The sequence below is a fragment of the Micropterus dolomieu genome, linkage group LG11 (genome assembly GCF_021292245.1).
Source record: "Micropterus dolomieu isolate WLL.071019.BEF.003 ecotype Adirondacks linkage group LG11, ASM2129224v1, whole genome shotgun sequence".
Lineage (NCBI taxonomy): Eukaryota > Metazoa > Chordata > Actinopteri > Centrarchiformes > Centrarchidae > Micropterus > Micropterus dolomieu.
This window is the reverse complement of record NC_060160.1, coordinates 11633189-11654543: the sequence shown is the minus strand read 5'-3', so window position 1 is coordinate 11654543 and position 21355 is coordinate 11633189. Positions and strand designations below refer to the sequence as shown.

Here is a 21355-nt window from a genome sequence, read left to right as displayed (position 1 = left end):
CTAATGAATAATCCCATTTCAAACATTCAAAAATACTGTACATTAACAAAAACAGCATCAGCGGAAAAAGGGGTGATCACTTTTAAAAAAGCACACACACTTGCAGCCTAGCCAGGACAGCTAGCGGTCAACAACACCATGTGACTACCAGCCCACACTTTGCAGGCGAGTGGTTTCAACAATGTCCTCCTGCTGATGGTGGGATTGATGTGGATCAGCATGCAGATATTGCAGAACATGATCAGGGTCACCCACTTAGTCAAAAAACCTGCAGGAGTGCACTGCACACAGCAATCTACTGCACAACTCGCCACAGAGAGGAGAGGGAGAGCGCAAAAGATATGGGAGGAGGATACATGGATTATAACAAAAACATGCAAGGTTGGGCACATCAATTTTCATTTAATCTTCAATAAAAATGTCTGAATTATTCAAATGTTAATATATCTGTATATTTTGCTTTTTTCTAGTTTTTAAAATTAGTATGAATTTTGGCTACAAACATAAGCAAGCCACCAAAGTGAAGCTGTTTGCATTTCCTGTTGGCTGGCCTTGTGAGGTTATTTTTGGCCTCATACCCCCCCTTGCCCATTCCCTCTCTCCCTCTGTAGGGCCTAGGTCAAGAAGCAACACTGGCTTAACCACTAAATCCCTCCTGAAATCAGGAAGTGGGCCTGCTTTGTGTTTGGGAGTGTGCATGTGGATGTTTGTGTTTGCGAGCTGAGGTCATGAGAACACTGTGCAGGCTATGGCCACCCATCCCTTGTGGGGGAGGGTGTTATTCAGTGGTTCTGTCAAGCTTTTTCCCCGAATGCTAAGGTCATTAGGTCAGGGAGAGGAATCCCATCTCTCAATGGGTCTCTTGAGGAATCCAAAATATCCAAAGAGACCATGTATAAGGTGAAAGCTGGCAGCCCATTAAAAACACAATTTAATCTCCTCCATCCTGTTTACTGACTCTCCAAAACAGGCGAAAAGGCACAAAGAATGTTAACATGACATGACTCCCTAATGGTCCCACACTGGGGATTCATAGAGGGCTTAGATGGATGGAGCCGGACCACCACGGGCTGTTAAGACTAGAACTAAGCCACGAGGAGGTTGTCAATAAATGAAAGTGTCTCTTGTGAATTTGATTTTTACACAAAGTCTCTGTGTGGGCGATTGGTTGTGGCATGTATGTAGGACCGATAAGAATTATCACAGTTATTATTTCCGTAAAACACAAAATCATAGTTATGACTATCTCAGGAACCACCACTAATAAGTGATCAGCTATCCTGCAAAACAGTCAGCAGGCATAGTGAGCAGGCCTGGAGTAGCTGTAAGGAAAAGTGAGCAGGCCTGGAGTAGCTGTAAGGAAAAGTGAGCTTTGAGCTAATTTCTAATGAGAGGCAAAGCCTTTATCATGTGACTGCCCAAATCAGCTGATGTCCTCTGAAGGGGCAGTCAGGTGACTCAGCTGCTAGTCCCAAAGGTTACTGATGTCATGTGCCCTCATCACTCCAGCTGTGGGGGTGGGGGTGGGGGTGGGTGGAGGGTAGGGAGGAAGGGGGAGGCGAGTGTGAGGAAGCAGTGCTGAAGAGTAAAGGACAGAGGAAAGCTTACCTTTGACAGGTCCGATGTATATTATCTCAGACGCTAGGATGAAAAGACAAAGAGTAAGAGAAAGAAAGACAGGAAATAGGTAGGTGGGAGAAGCAACATCAAGTGGACAGATTTAAGATTCTGAAAAATCTACAAGGACAGGAGGAAACGGGAGAAAAGAGGAGAAATACAAGAATAAGGAGATCCGTGGCGTTTCCACGGGCACTGCCAACTGCTAGCCTCACAGTGGATGACTCAGTTTACCCTCTTCGCAGAGGGAGAGCACCCTGGAATGACTAGTGAGGTTCAGTCATTTCCATCCACCCAATCATAGCCATTCAGCACAACATGACTGATTAAAAATACAGGCAAGGCGTTGGTCAATGTGACCCAGCCCTTCATGTATAAACTGCAGCACAAATATAAAGTACTGGCTGTCTGAGGTATGTCATTCTCCACGTTGACAGAAAAGATAATTAGATACAACAGGCATGTCAAAATGTGGTGGGCCCAGAGGGACTCGATGGGCTGGCATCATGGGCAACTTCAGATTAAGTCATGACAACAGCTGAGGATTAGTAACATGGTTTTTCTAACAGAATGACCAATTCTGTGGGGCACTTTACATGTGCAGACAGACAGGGGACATGGAGTTTCCTAAATGGTATATTTAAGAATAGAGGTTGAGGTTTTGGAAAAGGATTGCCAGTCTTTAAGTAGAAATAATTGGTCATGTTCTCCCGAAGACCTTAGTGTTCACCATCTATCATGTAATTTGCTTCTGTGGTCAGGGTGGACCTCACTGTACAGTATACTTTGTGATCCAGAACAATGTACTCTGTACTGTATACATCTGACCTACTATATAATGTTTTAAAATCTGTGTTTTACCAGCATTGTCAATTACAAAGAAATCCATAGAAGTCCAAGGCCATATCTTCAAATGTCTTGTCTGGCCAACAATCCAAAAAACCCCAAATAATCACTTTACTATGATAGGAGACTACGAAAATCTGATAATATTCCCATTTGAGCCATTTCTTGCTTGATAACTTACTTCAACGATAAAATTGATAAGAAAAGTAGTTGCCAATTAATTTTCTGTCGATCGATTAATCAAGTAATTCTGAAAAACTTAGATATACAAGTTAGAGCATGCAGTGAGCCCTCATTTATTTGTGTAGAGTGTACAGAAGCAGTTGACTGCACAGGAGAAGGCTGCAGTTCTGATTGCATCGCTGCCTCTCTGCAACGCCTTGTGATTCCTATCAGCAGACCTGAGCAGAGAGGCCTGCCCTTCTTCACAAGGGACAGAATAACGCCTTACAACTTGGCTATGAAATATACTCTGACTGTAGCATGTGATCTGATAGGCTAAACGCAGGAAGTGTGTGTGTGTGTGTGCTCACACACCAGAGAGACACACAGGGAGCGTGGCGACAGTAAACAGATTCTGCAAATTCCTGCTGAAACTCTGTTTCTCTGCACCGCCTACTAGTGTGACCACAGCCATCTACTGAAAACAAAATGTATCTATACCAGAGGCATCAATGAAGCGCAACTTTAAAATGTAATGATAAAATTTTGGGTGTGATCATGTGCTGTTCGTAAAAAGGCACAGTGAAGCAAATCAGCACGTCAGCAGAAGGAGTTTCTCTTCACTGTGAGAATTATGATAGTTTACCAAGCTATTACTGTTCAGCCCTCTTTATGCTCACATGAGAGTGTGTATGCGCATGTTGAGCTGAGTCAAAGGAGCCAGCAGACAGACCAGAGGCCACATACACAAAGAGTCCCATTCACCCTGTCTCATAGTGTTAGCAGTTTTGGTTAATGCTAACTCTGTGCACAGTCTGTTTTGTTCTGATCGTCCCTGCTCACATGGTTGTAAGTCTCCCATCACTGGTGGGAGGAGGGCCAGTATAACTGCAGTCGTGTAGCCTGGTTTGGGTTTAAAATGGCAGCGTGACCAACTATGTGTGGAATCTCAACCATTCTTCGTCCTCCCTGCCAAGGAATTGAGAGCCAGGGCTGTAGATCCCATGCAGGCCTCAAACTCACACATTCATATTTGGTCACTAGAAGCAGGGTGCAGCAATCTGGATCTTAGTGGTTTTCGAACCACAAGCGCAATCAAGACACAAAAAAGACTGGAAGACGTTCCATAGTGGCCAGTGAAACCTGCTAATCAACCTGCTGCTTGGGGGAAACGAGATTATTACTTTTCACAATGAAATACAAAAATAAAACCCAACGCTCTATAATTACTTCCAAGTAGGTAACTGAACCTAAAAAACAGAATGCACAGATTTAAGTCTGCATGAGACAATTCTTTAACTCATTTACTAATTGAGGTATAACTTCCATCCATCTAACCCTTTTAAATTCAGCTGAAGTTTTTTAGAGCAAGCACTATTAAGCCCCTTTTTCACTACACGGTACCAGCTCGACTCGACTTTTTTTGGTTTTCCATTGTGGAAAAGTTGTACCTGTACCTGCTTCCAGGTACTTTTTTTCATATCACCTCCATCGCGGTTCCAAATGAGCTGAGGCCATACTAAAATGTGACAGGAAAACACGGAAGACTACTGATTGGTCAGAGAGAATCGTCACTATTCACTATGTCTTCATTGCGTGCGCCAGACAGAGGCCAGCAACAGAAAGTTTTATATTGTACAATTTTCATACGTTATTTCAACACTTCTGAGAATTTCTGAGGTGAGAAACCAACTGTGTAGATTTCGAATATTGACAGTTTTACGAAAAGTGATGGCAGAAGAAAAATGTGTTTCTGCAAGTTGCGGCAGGGGAAGCCTGCACCAACCCGCAGGAGGAGCTTGCGAGGCCGGCCAACCGCCCGCTCACAGAGCCTTCTGGTCACAGAGACCGCCACAGCAACAATGGCAGAGGAAAACACAGCTGTAAGGTTTTCGTATCGCTTATGTGTCTTTACATTCTCAGTAATGTTGAAACGTTTTAATTTAAATCAAGAGACAGCTGTGTGGGTCGCTGGTGTGTGTGTCGCATCGAAAGTTACCTCGCGGCAGTTGTGTGTGGCGTTGCTATGACGACCAGCTACAATGAGGGGTACTATCTCTGGGCACTATCTGCAATAGAAAACGGAGCAAAAACGAGTCGAGGCGAGGTGAGCTGGTACTGGAAAAACGGCATTAGTGCTTCATCTCCATGTAGGAGTTACTATCCATCAGCTCACCTGATCCAGGGGTTAACAGCGGACCCTCCAGCTCCAGATCGTCCTCCTCTGCCTCCTCCAACTTTTTCTTCTTCTTCTTGGGATCACGGGGCTTACGCAGTAGAGACAGCTCCTCTGGGTGGCGGATATCTGGAGGGAGAGAGAGCAAGAAAGTTAATTTGATGCCACATAAACATAACCTTGCCTCACCACGAGTCACTGTCACTAAAAACATTCAGTAATTTGTATTGTTTCAACTAAAGACTTCAAATAAACCAAATGGCCTCTCACAAAGAGCACACACAGAATGAATTAACCTACATTTCAGTTTCTACACAATGATTAAGGCATTTAAATTGAAAAAGGTTTAGCGTAAAAAGGTGGAAGAGTAAGAGAAAGCAAAAGGGACAGCGGAGATGGGTAAGAATTGTAGACAGCTGTGCACACGCGAGGTGGAAAATTGCAAATCCCTTTTTTCAGGGCCCCAACAAATCTTGCTTTAACTGTAATCCCCAACTGAGACAGGGCAGACACAACTTCTATATCCTTCTTACCTTCCTTCCTCTGGCTTTTCCTCTCACACACATAAAAACAGTATTCAAGTAATAGGACCACACAGCTTCCACAAAACACCAAAAATTAGGCTGCCACCTGAGCATCTAGCCCATCTCACAGCGTTGTAGCGGAACTGAAGCCCCCCCCACCCCACCCCCCACCCAGTGATGTGTTACTACCAGGTGATGGTACAAGCAAAGGAAAATATATTTTAAGATAATTATATTATTGACAATTCGAAAATCGTGATCCTAATACGGAGATGCTATAAATGAAATAAACAACCACATTCTAACCGTGTGAGCTGTGTGCAAGATCCCAATCTGACAGTAAGACAACACACTGAATATAATGAATAAAACAGAGCAGCCCCTCTCCTCTCCCTCCCTCGGGCCTGGAGGCCAGCGAACCATCACTCAGCACTGCAATGATGTTTTAAGATGGGCTTGGGATGGTTCTGATGTAGCAGCAAGACGGCCAGGATGTGTCAGGACTAGAATAGATGGTGTCTAGAAGCAAGCACATCTGGATCCTCAGCTGGCTATGGTTCTCTAAATTCCATATAAATTGATTAAACGAGCCAATATCTGAGAGCTTCATTTCATTATTTTCAATTTGTTTTGTGCAGGACCATTGTAAAAATGTTCATTTTCTCATATCTACTGAAATAAATCTCTCTTAACTTTCTAAAGATGAAGGATTGAAAAGGTGCTGCAGACTGATTGAAGAGGTTGCAGAGGGTGTTGAGGAAAGCACGAGGAGAAGGGGAGAGGGAACGTCTTGGCTTGGTGAGAAAGCTTGTTTGGTTTGTGTAACTAAAGCAAAAGCATTCCAGGAGTTTTAAGAACTACCAGATGGGAGCTCACCCTCTCTCTTACTCCGCCTTTATTCTTGCTCAGCTGCAGCGGTGAAGCACAATCCCTGTGCCCTTATACAGCCATGCGAGTTGCAGACGTGCTGCCGAGCTTTAGCCCCACTGAGCCGTGCGAGGAGGCCAATACACACAGTGAAGTGTGTCTCAAACTGTGTGTACCTTTGTAGGACTGTGTCTCTTGGTGAGGCATTGCAAAGTGCATGTGGCATTTTACTACAATGTCACTTTCAAATGTTCATTCCTATGACCTCACCCACACCAAGAAACTTATCTATAGGGCAAATATTAGCCATCTCCCAAGCAAGACCAAGCTGATACCCATAAAATTTCTGATATGAGTGTGGCTCTAAAGCAACGTTTTTGCCACAAAAATCATACAACCATTACTCAGTGTGGTAAAAATCTATTATCTGTCACTGGTTTGGGATCCATTATCAGAGTTCCTGTAAAAGTAATATTTTAGGCACCTCTACTGGATCGTTGCGCAAGTGGAAAATGGGTGGATGGGGTAAATATATTTACAGATATGTATTTTTCATCACTCCCATGGAGGGAGTAGAGGCAAAGTCGATATGGAGATTTTACGTCTGCTAAAGTTTAAATACCATCAGAAACAGAGATAAAGATGACCAAATCCGCGTAAGGGGAAAACACAAAAAATGCTTCATAGTATTTTTCAGACATTCAAGTATTACATTCGATTTCTGCTGACCTACTCAGTTGAGTGTGGAATTATAATATAATAATGATAATTTAAGAATCATGATCTGGTGGGAAAGACTGCTCCTACACTCACCACATACTTGTGGCCGGTGTCAGGACGGTGAGTGAGGGCTAGAGTGCTTATAAAAGCTCGGTTGATTCACATTAGCAGAAATGACACCTCAGACAATAAGACCCCAAGCTTCCATCCTGTAGACTTGTGCAGTAACCAGGCCCGGAGCCAGAGGAGAGGGTTTGACCGAGAGCCAGCTGGGCTTGCAAGATCTACTCCTCGGAACACATGATTCACTACTGTGAGTAAGGCCAGCCGCAGAACAATCACAACCACCGTCACAGTCTAATTTTACAGCACAAGTTTACAGAACAAACAGTTTAAGACCCTACATGGACAAAAATAATTGATTGAGGACTGATTTCACATTCTGTTTACCGCTGCATACTTCTCATTGTTGTGAGGAGGCACTCTTTGGGCTGCAAGGCCGACTGATCAATACTCAGTAGCAATAAATCAGGCAGTTGTTCCAGGAAGACTAAATAAAATGAGGGGTAAAAGATAACTCACATACAGTCTCAGTCTGATGGGAATTGGATAATAAAGAATGTATACAAGGTGCGGAATTTTTATCTTCTAAGAATTTTGCTGATGGCAAGAACAGTGAAGTCCGAGTTTTGGCATGCTATGACTCACATGAGGCACACAAAAAGCGTGCTTTTGCTTTGCTTTTTAAAAAAACGACATTAATTGACCTCACCATAATAGTCTCATAGGCTTTCTTCATTTATCAGGCAGGAGGCTAAAAAGGTGCTAAAAGGCCACTCAAAAAGGATAATAATGCACTTCAATTTAGGAGCTGGAACTGAGGCCAAACCGCACTCCTTGTGTGTTATGACAACAGTGGCCAGCACACTCGGGCCAGTCAAGCAGACCACAGGTTGATGGGCCATAAATCTGCTGGACCAAAATGATGAAGTAACAGTCCCACACAAATCTAAAAAGTGCTTTGACCAAACATTTTACTGCAATAGGCCTTCACAAATGTCCACAACATCCTTCTTCAAACTCCTGTGCTCTTTCTGTACCATGATATTGACATCCATCCTCTCAATCACTTTGCTTTCCTACCAGGTCACCCACTTTAAATAATTTATTTGACTCATTGTAACAGTTTCAGATCGGTGATGATCGGCTATTGTGTCTCAATTTTCCCACACATGGTAGCAAAGGAGTGCTTACAAAAAAAAACCCCACAGTGCTTAAGTGGAGCAGACTGAGTCTTGTTACCCTGGTGTTTTGCTGAGAGAAACGGTCTCATTTTTGAACCACCTCAGGTCCACAATCATGTGTTAGTCAGTTGTGAAGAGTACATTTTGTGTGCTGGCTCACAGGAAGAAAAAACCTTCTGTCAGAGGGAGGAGGTGAATGTGTGTATTTAATGTGGTGGAAGTGAGTCCAGGTTGTCTAGACGGGGACAAGCTCATGTCTGACTGTGACTCTCACTGGGCAAATCAACCACAGGAACCAGTTCAGTGCCACTCATTTTTTTCCTCAACTACAGACATGACCTGAATTTCATACAGCATTTTGAACTAAAATAATAAGTCGATTAACTGATTCATTAATATTTTTTATACGTTATTAATCACTGAAGTAAATAATTTGGTAAAAATACCAAATATTTGTTGGTTCCAGCTTCTTAAATGTAGGGATTTGCTGCATTTTATATCATTGTAAACTGAATATATATGTTTTTGACTGTTGGTTGGACAAAACAAGACATATAAAGATGTCAGCTTGGGCTCCAGGAAGTTGTGACAGGTATTTACTATCTTTTCTAACATCTATTGAAAAACAATAATAGCTTAATTGATTAGGAAAATAATCATTTGTTGCTGCCATACAGCATTTCTACAGTTTCAGTTGGCACTATAACACAACAAACACTGTAGCTGAGAAATTCTTTAGACAAAAAGCACACGAACTTGGGTTCCGATGTTTGTCAGAATTGTTGAGAGTTCAAAAACTGTTATCTTGCAACTAATAGTGGAAAATCCCCAATGCCTTTGCTTCACTATCAAGATAAGCACAGGATGTAAGAGCTGCCAGATGGATAAAGAGGTCAAAACAGGAGTGAAAGTGAGTGATTTTCATGTATTACAGTACATCAACATTCTGCTGAGTCCTCTCAGTTCCCAGCCAGCCCAGATGGACCATGTCTGTGTGTCAGGACACAGCTGCCATGGACATGGGAGAAGTACAGTGGTGATAATTGGTTTTATACGTTTTAACGAGTGTTATGTTGATTTTCTACGCTTTCCCACTGTATGGGATGCTCACTGTCACACAGAGTTTCAGTTGAGACTAAAAAGCAGACAAAATATAAAGTTTGAAGTAAAAATATACTGTATGATAATATAACAAAATAACATAAAATTTTGACAGTATAATATTCTATTCTAAAACTGTTGAAAAAATAAACTACAGATGGGGTGGGGATAAAAACAGCCAAATACTACACTGGAGGACTGAACTCGGAAATTGTTTTGGAACAGGAAATAGCTTCTGTGAGACCAACCGACCAGAAACGACAGAGCAAAAATATTCTCCAAATAAATGACAATTAGAAAAATAACTAGAACTATTATTGACAACAAAAGATCTCCACTGACTTTGCCCAGTTCTGTCCTCCTGTATGCCTTCCTTACTACTGCCTGGAGCGAAGGCCAGTCACTTCCTGTCCCCTCTGATTCTCTATGACATGCAGCTCAGATAATATGCCCAGGAAATTATAAAACTTGCCCAGATAACAAAAAAATTAAATGCTTCCAGTCCAGACCGGCTCCAAGTCACTAAGTCCGCTGTCATACCCACAGTTACAATAAAGAACTGCTCTGCTTTTTGTTAGCTATAATGCACAGTGATACAAATACAACAGATGAAGCATGAAACACTGAGGGGCCCTTTACAGCCACCGGACAAGATCTTGCAACATCCTGGCACGCGCAATGTCATCCAAAAGCAATTTGTCCTGAATTTCTGCAAAGCTATAATAGATCTATTACAGAAGCAGCAGACACATTCCTTACTAGGCCTGGCCGAGATAAAGGCTACATGCCTTTTTCTGCCCCCGCCTCCCTGCCTCTGCTTTCATAAACAGTCTTTTTGTATATTTACAAAAAATAAAAAGTTGCTATTTGCTCATTTCATTTTATAGTGCTCTGCAAACCCTGTACCTGAAAAAATAAAAAGTTCCATTCCTGCAAAATTAAAAACAAGGTCAGGTGCTACCTGTTGAGGCAAATATAAATAGGGTAGCTGCCACTGGAGCCCCTGATTGTGCCTGCTGAACACAGTCCAGTGACAAAGCCATAACAGGTGTGCTATGACACACAAACCCTACTGGAGACAGTGACTAAGACGCAGTAGCAAGGGGCGAGGTCTGAGCCGAGGAAAAGTGGAAATTAGTAGGTCAGATGTCACTGGGGTTCAATGTGTGACCCCTGACACATCTATGACAGGGCAAGATGGTGCCAGAGATAGAAGATATCAATAGTGTGTGTATGACCCTTGGGTACTACTTAAACCGTGGGAGACAGTTAAATTTAATCCTGATATTAGTAAATGAGATGGTAGGTAAGCAAGCATTTTAAAGAGTATAAAGAGAATAGAGAGTTATTTACATGTTCTTTGGTGTGTGCCTGTGTTATAAGCCTGAGACAGATTTATAATCTCTGTTTACTAAACAGTACTGTGAGACTGATGGAGCCCAGGTTCTAAGGACACGACTCCAGAGCTGACAGTGGACAACCAGTCAGGAGACGTGACTCCAGCATGCAGAGCTCAGAGTGTGTTTAATAAACACAACAAATTGCCAGGGATAAAAACAAAATAAGAGGAAGGACATGATTAACTAAAGTTGATGTAGAAAATTTCGAAAATTAGTCTTATAGGGAAAGGTTTTTGCTTCAGCAGGGTGGGCACCTTCACTGGGGCCAAGTAGACTGGACTACTATGCTACGCTTATTCCCATGACTCTTCACACCTCATCTCACATTTGCTTCTTGACCGTTTTCCACATCAACTTTACTTATGAACGCTGCTCTGCCTGCTGTCCTGTAAATGAGTCAATGGTTCCACTTACTGAAAGTTTTGCAGATGTCGGACACAGCCTTGAAGACGCGGTCCGAGAAGTTGACCTTGACCTTCATGTGCTTCATGTTGGGCAGCTGGAGGCGCAGCAGCTTGTGCTGCGGGGTGAAGAGCAGCCTGGCATCGGCTTGGATGCCGTACTTGTCCAACGTCCAGTGGGTTTTCAACAGCCATGTCTTCTTCTTTTCCCACCACAAAGCATGGTCTGACCAGTCCTTCTTCACATCTGTGGAGGTGGAAAAAAGGGTAGGATGAGTTTTAGTAATGACTGCAAAAATGCAAAAGAAAATATAGCAATGATTGAGTAGTTGTATTTTTTAACTAGCCTTTTCTTTGCTAAATTGTACAGGTATATTAGTTGCCATTTGAATCTGTTGACAGATAATCTATTCCTTTTGCCAACAGTGAAGATGCTATTGGCAAAAGGAAAGTGTAATTAGAGCGCTCAGTCTGTATCCCTCACACTGTACTGACCTGAGCTCATCAAATATGTCCCCCCAGGGCAGAGGGTCACACTTGGGGTGGGGAGGTCACAAAGAGGATAGAAAAGGTTTGCATGGGGGTGGTGAAGTCAAAGTGAGAGGGAGGAGACGACCGAGTGTGTGAAAGACGTGGCTGTTTGTGTGACACTGTGGGGATATCAGGTTCATACCTCCCTCTTTGTTACAAAGTCACACTGTGATCCCTCTAAAGCAGACACAAGCCACCCAAAACCCCACATAGCTCCCAGGCTTTCGCTCCGCAGGGGCTCAGCACAATAGGGACGAACCTGTGGTCTCATAGTGTGTGTGTCTGACTTCAAGGGGAAGGTGAAAACCGCAGGGATTTAAAGGGAACTCAAAGCAGCTGTTTCTGCAGATCACCTTGTTCTGGTTTCTATACGAGCAGCACGGTGATGGAAAGTTGTGTTTGAACTACAAATCGCTTCAAAGCCAAAAAGGTAATTGTGTAAAAGAAAAATTCTTTACATTCAAAAAGAGAGTGGGAGTTCCTTTGAATCCATTTCTTATCTATTTATCACTTTAATGGAATACATTAACAAACTTGTTAAGTATGTTAAGCAGGTCACAATGCTTGCTTCTCTTAAATTTTTTGTGTTAAAATTATCCATCACCTGTTTACGGAGCCCATACTGTGCATGTGTTCCTTTATGTTCAAGTGTAAAGGCCTTAGAAGTCGGGGATAGTTTAGATGGAGTGAACAGGGCTGTAGTTTTTAGCCTATTATACTTCCCCCCAAGTAGTGATATCATTACTCCGGCATTAGTCCAGGAAGGCACTTCCCAAAGCGGTGTCTCATTTCCTCCACCCACATACCCCATCATCGCTTCTCCAGTCGATCCTACGTCTCACTCTGGGCCTCTCTCTCCTCTCAGAGTCACTGTGTCCAGACACAGATATCAGTTTGCTCAGTCATCCGTTAATCAAAGCAGTCGATCTGAACTGTTTCAACTAATATACTGCTGTGTCAGCAAGAGTGTTTAAAGCAGCAAAATTCTTTTTAAAATAACTTTTTGGCGTATTTGCTGAAACTGTCACTATATTCTGACAGTAGCACATGAGACAGATAATCTGTGTTTTTAATACAGATTAGGTGGGACACTGGTGTGCTACTCTTTCATCTCGCTGTTAGACAGCTGCCTCTGAAGTTTGGGCTGCAGTGCTCTGGGCCACAAAGCGTCAGAGGGGCGTCTTTGAGAAGACAAGTCAAAGAGAGAGGGACCAGGGTCTTGGCGAGACTATGTGGGATGAGGTTTTGAAGGGTAACCAGCACCTTGTTGTGGGCTTGGTGGGAGGGGATACAAGCAGCAGAAAGAAAGACCAATTTTTTTATGTCAGCTATCAGAGTACATCACTGTAGATGGACTATAGACTGTAATGATTTATCAAATAACCATTTAGTCGAAACACCAACACATTGCATCTACTTATTACACAAGAAAGGACACAGCTACTAATGGACAAACTGGAACCATAATGGACCACATTACTTTCTGATACATAGCAAGAAACAGTAGTTAGAAGAACACGGACTTCGCATACATAATTTCAATCATAAACCAAATAAACCACTGGCTGATGGAAACTTACCATATCCCTTTCAGAAGGAATGTTGAAAGACAGAGGAACGATCTTGGATGGTACCATACATTGACCTCTTCCATCTGTCAAAAAGCTTGGTGCCATGGTAACCTAAACCTTGAGTGGCCTTCTGTTTGCATGTGCTGCTATTGTTTCCCCTGACCTTAACTTTACATAGAGGCACCCATATGCTTTGTTGACACTCTCCTGCTGATCCTGTCTAAAAGCTGAATGATAGGGATTAGCGGGTGAGTAGGTGAAACAACAGATTGGCTGCTTAGGACCAGGAAACAAGACTGCTGTGATGTGAGTAAAACAAACTGGAATGAGGAAGAGATTACACTGGTGATTAAGATGGCGAGGAAAGTTTAAGAAGAGCGGCCACCAGCATCTCAATGCTGTCGCTGTGAAGGACCCAGTACTGTGTGGATTGAAATGGGGGGGGCTTGTTTGTCAAGCTGTTGGGTTTTATACGGTTTACTCCGGGGGAAACACTTGGTATTTGAGTGAAAACATTCCAAGCTTTCTTTCTGAGACCCTGTATGAGGTACTCTAACAGCATGGGGTCTAGCTGTCATCGCTCCGTTCTGATGCCCCAGCTGTGCAGGACACAACTTCATTGCTGCCATCAGAGAAGCTGCCCCCATGGAGTGTATTGTAGCTATTAAGGGCTCAAATAATTAGAGGGAGTAATGAGAGGAAAATTTAAAATAGACCTGAATGTATTTTCAAAACTTAGCTCACAGTTTTTCCTCCTTCAACCTTGTAATTTCTGGTGTCTGGGAGAAATGCAGAACAGCTAACATTAACATTTGGCACTCAGGTCTTCACCGCAGACCAAATTCTATAGAAACGTCCTCATACTCAGCATGCATGACCACCGTATAGTCTGTGGCAGGGCATGAATGCACGTCTTGGCTGGTCCCAGTTACTCTCAAATACGCTCTCAATGGCCCCCGCTCCACTGTATACTTGTCACCGCCCATCGCCGAAAAACTTAATGGACAGAATTTCCTTCTGCTTGCGTCTTTACGCAGTGGTTCGATGTGTTGTGATTGGCTAAGGTCAGCTTGGGTAGGCGTCCACTGGGTTCTTTCAGCAATAAGGTGGTAACTCAATCCATAGTGAGGGAGGCAGAGGGGGCCAATGGCATTTCCAAGCTAAAAATACAGCCTGCCAAGCCTGACGTAATGCAGCAGCCAGAGGAGCGGGGGCCTAAGTAATTGGGTGCATTAAATGTGGACCCACAACCCCTCAGTAGAGTGATGTGTGTGCGCACACAAGAAGGGCTTGAGAGACAAGGGGAGGGGAAACAGAATGGGAAAACCATGTTTTATGACCTCTGCAGGATGTGAAAGATGATACAGAGATTGTGTGCGTGGGTTTGGGGATTTGTCAAAGGGAGGGTGTTCTTATCCAATCATTACCTACATTAGCTCTCTGTATTGGTGAGTGTGTATGCTTTAATAAGCTAAATTAATCCATATATTACGTCAAACTGAGTTCTTTTCATTCACCACCATCATTGCCACCACAGCTCTCAATCAAGACCATTTCCCCTGCTTTGTGCACTAGATACCACAGCGGGAAATACTGCTTTAAAAAGACATGGATTCATACTGATTATTCTACAAAGCAATTAAGCAAAAAAGCAACGAGCACATAGGAAAACTGTAATTAAAATGTTGCATAGTAGGCACAAAAGTACCCAGTTTGCAGGACTTCCATTAAGATAATACAGGAAACTGAATTGTCCCTCCTTCCTTCTCCTCCCCATCACTCCTCTTTGCTCTCTCCATCCCTCCCCTCTTAGAGTGTGGTGTTTACATTAGGAGGCAGCTATGTTTATGGAGGCCTGTCTGTGAGGGGGAGGGGACGGTACAACAAAAAAGGACATGAAAAGGAGAGATGAGGAGGATGAGCAGAGGACAAGGGAGGAGCTCTAACTGCGGGCACAATAATATGAGACAGAGCAAGCGCAAGGAAGCAGAAAGTCAAAATTAAAGTCTCCCAGCCAAAAATACTAAACATATTAATAGCCTCTCCAATTCTATGTCCTGCATAAAATTGCCTTTGTGCCTAGGAGACAGTAGAGATTTCAGCAGCAAAGTATTCATCTATGTGTTGCTAACACATTAGCACATTAGCTATAGGTGATGTAACCTTTCAGAGGTCAGCATTATTGGTTCTTGGTTCTGTTAACATCACTTTGGTTTCTCCGATCAAAAAAGCTATTTCTGCGTTATTGTTTTAAATGTTATTCTGCCACTTTGACATGTTTCCATCTCTTGCTGAACAACATACTGTGTGACTTTGGCAGTTCGGTTCAAGACTTTTCATTAAAATCAGACGGTTGAGTGGAATGAGGTAGAATTGACTCATGAGCTTAACAGATTTAACAGATTGAAATGCTAATAAATACTGAATGAGAAAACCATTTCATATATTTCCAAATTATGAAAATTGAACACCCTGAAGTGATACCTGCCAAGATACGACTAGGGATGAAACTAATGGAGATTTTCATTATGTTGAGGCTGATGAGGCCTTTTTTCTCAACTAACTGATTTAGCATTTGATCTATAAAATGCCAGAAAACTTAAATGTCCTCCATAGTTTCCTAAAGCCCAAGGTGAAATCATCATCAAATTGCCTGTTTTATTTGACCAACAGTCCAAAGTCAATTTAATATCACACAAACTGATCAAATTGATCAATTGATCGACAAATCTAGATGAGACACTGGGATTTTGGGCAAGAAGGAAAAAAATGCTTTGCTGTTGCACTCAATGACTCACTATTTATTCTGTATTAGGCTTCAACCAGCAAACCAGCGAGTCAGCTGACGCCTAAAGCAAAATTCACGATCATCTCAAGCATCATTGATGAGGGTGATTTAAGAGCGGGTCTTGTTCACTGTGTTTGCAGTTAGCCTTTTCTCTAAATTTCTTTTCCATGAGCTGTTGGAGCCATGCTGTTAGCCGTCGTGTCGAGGCTTTGTCATCAGCTGATAAAAACATTACAGCTGCGTGAGGTTGGTCATGCAGTTTCCTTGGTGACTCCTGGCTGACGGCGTGGGGGCAGTGGAACGAGGCAACAACTTGTTTTCATACACAACAAAGGACACAAAGCTGCAGGTTTGTCAGTCTTATTTTCTCTCCATGTCTCTCTCTCTCACACACACACACACACACACTTGTTTATCCCTTTCTACATTTCTAAAGCCCTTCGCTTTCTAAAAATATTCCACGTTAAGCAGGGTGAGGTTGGTATTGACAAGCAAAGATACAGGAAGCAACTGTTCTTAAATTAGATCTACTGTAAATGGCCTTCAGGCACTCACTTGCGTCTGCAATCATGCTAGACAGTATCAACATCAGATACCAAACATGTATACAACAAGTTTGATAAAGACAGGTGATAACAATTTATTTGTGTCAGACATTAGATAGAGAGTCATTTGAGATTACAGTGGAAGACATAATACCATGTTTCATTTTAAAGACAATATGACTGCTTGATGCTGCGTTTAATCACTATACGTCGGTAACAAAAGTGACTGCAGAGGAGCAGACAAACTCGTTTCTGGACTTGTGACAAATGATCAACAGAAGTCATACTTACAATGCATCTGGTACACAAACATATGCATTAGACCAATACTGGCAACACATCATTTTGCCTGACTCTAACACCCGTAAATAGGGCCCAATTTACTTTTTTACCAAATCCGTGTTTTCCGTTTTAATATTTCTGAATTTTGTTTTACAATTTACAGCACATTTTCTCATCAGAAAAGTATATAACCATGTGGATGAAAAATTGAAAATTTCAACAACAAGAAAATATTAAAAGTGAATTTGATGTTTTATTTTTGATCAAACCAAATGTGCATATAAAGATGTTTTTGAAATAATTTATCGGAAAATTTCACAATGATTGTATTGTTGCAATACTTGTACTGTGAATGGTCCCCTATTAAATAGGTTATTACTTGATTACTAATAATTTCTTCCCATGGATCCTCTGGAGTAGGCTACAGCCTGCATATGCTCCTCGATGTACCTTTTTATTTGTTTTAAAGGAATATCTGACTCTGCCCACGCAGCCTTCACCAAGTTTGTGTCTTGCATCTGCCGATGTGGTTGCACTTTTGAGAGTTTGTTGAAGTAATGAGCTCTAGCTAGCAAACTGATGTCGATATGACACCGTGTGTGTGTCTTCCCTTGGTAACACAAAGAGCAGGCTGCTCGTAAATGGAAACAAAACATGGCAGTATAGTTTTTCTGTTCGTTTGGCTGGAGTGCTGTGAAAAGACGCTCACAACGCTAGGAAAAACACGATTTTATAAATTGCAACCACATTTTGACAGATTCCGAGACATTGAGTGTTTAACAGCAGATTCCATTTTTTTGGTCAAATTCCGCAATTCCGTCCGTGTTTACCGCTAATGGAAATCATAAGGCCATACGTAAAGATGAAATCGTTGACTAATATTTTGATCTATTCTAGCTGTGTCCTTTGGGTATTCACTGACCAAAATTATTAAAACTCAAGCACTTTCCATTGACAACATAAGTTTAACAAGGTTAGCTGAGCTTATTACAGCTCAGCTTCCAGCCAGCAGTCGTACAGGTCATTTATCACAGGCATTAAATATGCAATACACAGCACCCTTAGACTTAGATTCTCCAAGCAAATCTGAACCCTTTCAAGCTGTCAGATGCCACCTGACAAAGCATTTAGACAAAGGGACACTTAGTGCTGCCATCAAAGCTTTTTAGGCTGAAGAAATAAGAAAAAAAAAGGTTAATCGAGGTTGTGCCCTGTGGGATAGTCAGCTCACTTAAGTGACAGATCCTTTAAGGTCATGGCTTGGCTTGCCTAAAAGGAGTCAGCGGACATTGTGACATATATTGATTCAATTCAGTCGTGTACTTCTACTACTACTTCCCCACACACACACACACACACACACACACACACACACACACACTCTCTCTATCTACATAAGTTCTATTTTCCAAAGAATACAATGCTGTCTGAGGAAGCCCAAGGAATACAGGATGAGCTGGAGCTATGCTTCAGGATAATCACTGCCAAGCGCTATAACACTCAGGTTTTCCGACCTGAGAACTGAGGCCTACAGGTGGTGGAGACAGAACCAGGTTCTATACCCAGTAAAGTAAAGACAATAAGGACATTTCCTCACAGTGGTCAGTCTGAAATCTTAACAGGAAATTTAGGAGCATCTATCCTGTTACAGTAGGGAGAGAGTGCAACAGTGCTGCCTTTGATGCATTAGGAGTGGCCAGGAGGGCTATTAGAGGAAATCTCCTTAGAGACAGATAGTTTGTATCCATTTGTGTCATCTTCCAAACACAGCAAAACAGTGGGGGTACCCCCCCTCCGCCCTGACACAGCTTTATACAATTAAGCGTTCAGGGACCCAGTGGAATAATGACATTACAAAGAAACTCTGGGACTAAGATCAATGGAGCAGATAGACAATATTCATCTGTCCTTCTATCCATGAATGGATCTTGCCAGACGTCCCCTCAAGAGTGTGATAAGAGTTCAACAGGAAGCTCAGTTGCTTCCCAGCTTCTAGCTTTATTTTACTAGAAACCTTGAGTAGAACTTAAGTGGCAAATTGACACTTCTGAATACTAGGCTGCTGAGCACAATTACTTCCAGGTTAAAAATCGTCACCGTTTTTACCATTTTCCAATAGTTTTCAGACATATGCACCTGCTCTGGAAATAGAGTTGGTTGATGTCTACCAAATTGGAATATGGCGATGTATGCAGTGGAACATCATGATGGACAGTGATATTGTTAATGCGGGGTGGGGTGAGCGTATTATGGGTGGTAGTGCGATTATATAAGCTGTTTTTCCTTTAATGGCATCGTTCATCAACCCAACCCTAAGTGTTAGCCTTAAATTAGCTGGCTTGTTAATAATGTATAAATTACAGGTCAATGATGAACTATTAAAATCTGCGCCTCACTTTAATTATTAGAAACAGTATGACTGCTTGTTTTTCTAATTATGCACTTCTACCACATTTGTCAGTTGTGTAAACAGAGTGACGAGGACACACACACACAGGCAGGAGAGAAGCCCCTGCCCACACATCATCACATAAGGCGATGGTCCTTTTAACTTCAATATGCAGAAGAAGCGATGCCTGTTAATCCAAGAACACATAAAAAACAAGCGCTACATGTGATTAAAAAAAAGAGCAGAATCACTTAAATGGCCAGGAATTACACAGCGTACCTTCAATAAAGCCTCATCCCTAGGTTATGAAAACAAACAAGCCTCTTTGCTCTGTAAAAAGGGAGAGTACAGACAGACTGGGAGGCAGGAACAAGTTTAAATGAATGAAATGTAGGCTGAGAACCTAGACAAAAACTCCATATCAGTTTACTCCACAGACACACAGGTGTGTGGTGTTACAACAACAATGTGCAGCTCTAACATTTCCTTCCACTGGATCCACTGTGCTTGCCTGCCACTACCGGAAGACAGAGGGACAAAAAGCAATAAGCTTCAGATTCCCAGAGGAGCCATGAAAGTTTTTTCCGCTGCACATTTAAGATGCCAAACATAACTAATTAAATCATCTTAACAGACACAGCAGTTCTTCCACGGAAGTGGACAAAGAGTCAAAGAAAAATGTTGATGTTATGATATATATATATATTTGAAAAGAAACCACCATTTCTAGACATCCTGCTATGCTGTTCAGAATAATGCATCAAGTGACTTTTTTGGAGTATTAAGCAGCTAATAATTTTTCCACTCACTTCATTGAGGGTGTACATTAGAACTAACAGCTATCAAGTTTGTTTCAAACTTAACAGAAACTCGGTAGCATAGCACAGATTCACTACCACAGCTGGTGTCTTTTCTTGACACCATCTCCTCTAAATCCTCTATCATAACACTAATGTATCGCACAAGGAGTGATCATAGGGAGGTCATTTTCCAATCCATATGATAGCACATTCTGGCAAAAATTTAATTCAATCCCCTGCAAAGCAGAATACCAGAAGGAAGAAATAATAAACACATTTTTTGTTTGGATTTGTTTGGGCTGCTAAAATTAACTCTAACTATGAGAAACAATGAGTTTGTTTTCAAATATGTAAGGGGTATGTGTGAGCACATGCACAAGTGTGAGTACAGAACAGCACAATCACTGTAGCATCTTGCTAGTGAAACAGGAAAGCTCTGGACTGGGCAGGACGGCTACTTAGGCTAACTACTTCCTGTCAGCGAGATTAGAGAGCAGGATGATCACACAAGCTGCCAGGCTGTTTCTCACTCGCCGGACATTTAGGATGGCTCCACAGTCACAATCACTGAGTCTCATTACGCACAGCAATATATCTGAACTATGTCACGGCAAGATGACATGAGGAGAGGGAAAGGGGTTATAGCCACCAATCAAGGAATCTTTCACTGTTCTGGGGTATGATATTGAATGTGAAGATGTGACCTGTTCACTCCTCTCACATCATCAGGACAGATATGACTATGGCATTTTAGCTGTTCATCTCGCTCTCTGCAGGGACTGAAGACTCATCTTTCCCCTCAGTGAAGTGAGGGGACACTGAGAGGGCAGGAAGGCGGGAACACAAGGAAGGCACAAGGGAGAAGGAGAATAAAAAAAGCCCAGAGGAAGTTCAGCATCCTGTGTTAAATCGCGTCTGTTTCCTAATGAAACCTGCACTCCATTGTCAAACCAAAGCCATCTCCCTCTGGTCACCACAACCTCCAGCAGACGGCATCTTGGCATTGCAAAAGAAGGACGCGGAATTCAAATAGCTGACAAACTGGAACATTAACTTAAAACAGTTGCTCAGAGGAAACATTAAACCCACCTCTATGTGAATTCTAAGTGAACATTATAACAGTAAGTGAACTCTGTGGAGTGATGACATTCGCCGAACCACTTGTGATGTGAATATGTAGGTCATCGCAAATACTGACATGCAGGGAAAGTTTTCTGCGCCTGGATGGCGGTGCAGCAGCCAAAAACTGCCGGCCCCTCACTGGAAACAACCACATGAACTATCAAAGTCACACTAGCCCAATTAGCATGCTCAAGTGCTATTTATGGAACATATAACAGTCGGTGTACATGAACCTGGGTCGGAAACCATCAAAAAACAAACAATGTGTA

At 42.3% G+C, this 21355-nt stretch overlaps 1 protein-coding gene across 4 annotated transcripts in view; it reads right to left on the bottom strand.

Moving 5' to 3' along the window:
- The window catches only part of fermt2 (FERM domain containing kindlin 2), a 46101-nt gene that overhangs the window by 17262 nt on the left and 7484 nt on the right, over window positions 1–21355 (bottom strand). For 2 of the 4 annotated variants that reach the window (XM_046062024.1, XM_046062025.1), the window contains exons 3-5: window positions 11072–11305; window positions 4802–4930; window positions 1609–1641 (exon numbers count right to left, since the gene is read on the bottom strand). In XM_046062024.1, the coding sequence (XP_045917980.1) occupies window positions 1609–1641; window positions 4802–4930; window positions 11072–11305 (396 nt within the window). The remainder of the gene's footprint in view (window positions 1–1608; window positions 1642–4801; window positions 4931–11071; window positions 11306–21355) is intronic. The other 2 variants (XM_046062026.1, XM_046062027.1) reach the window with 1 other exon arrangement.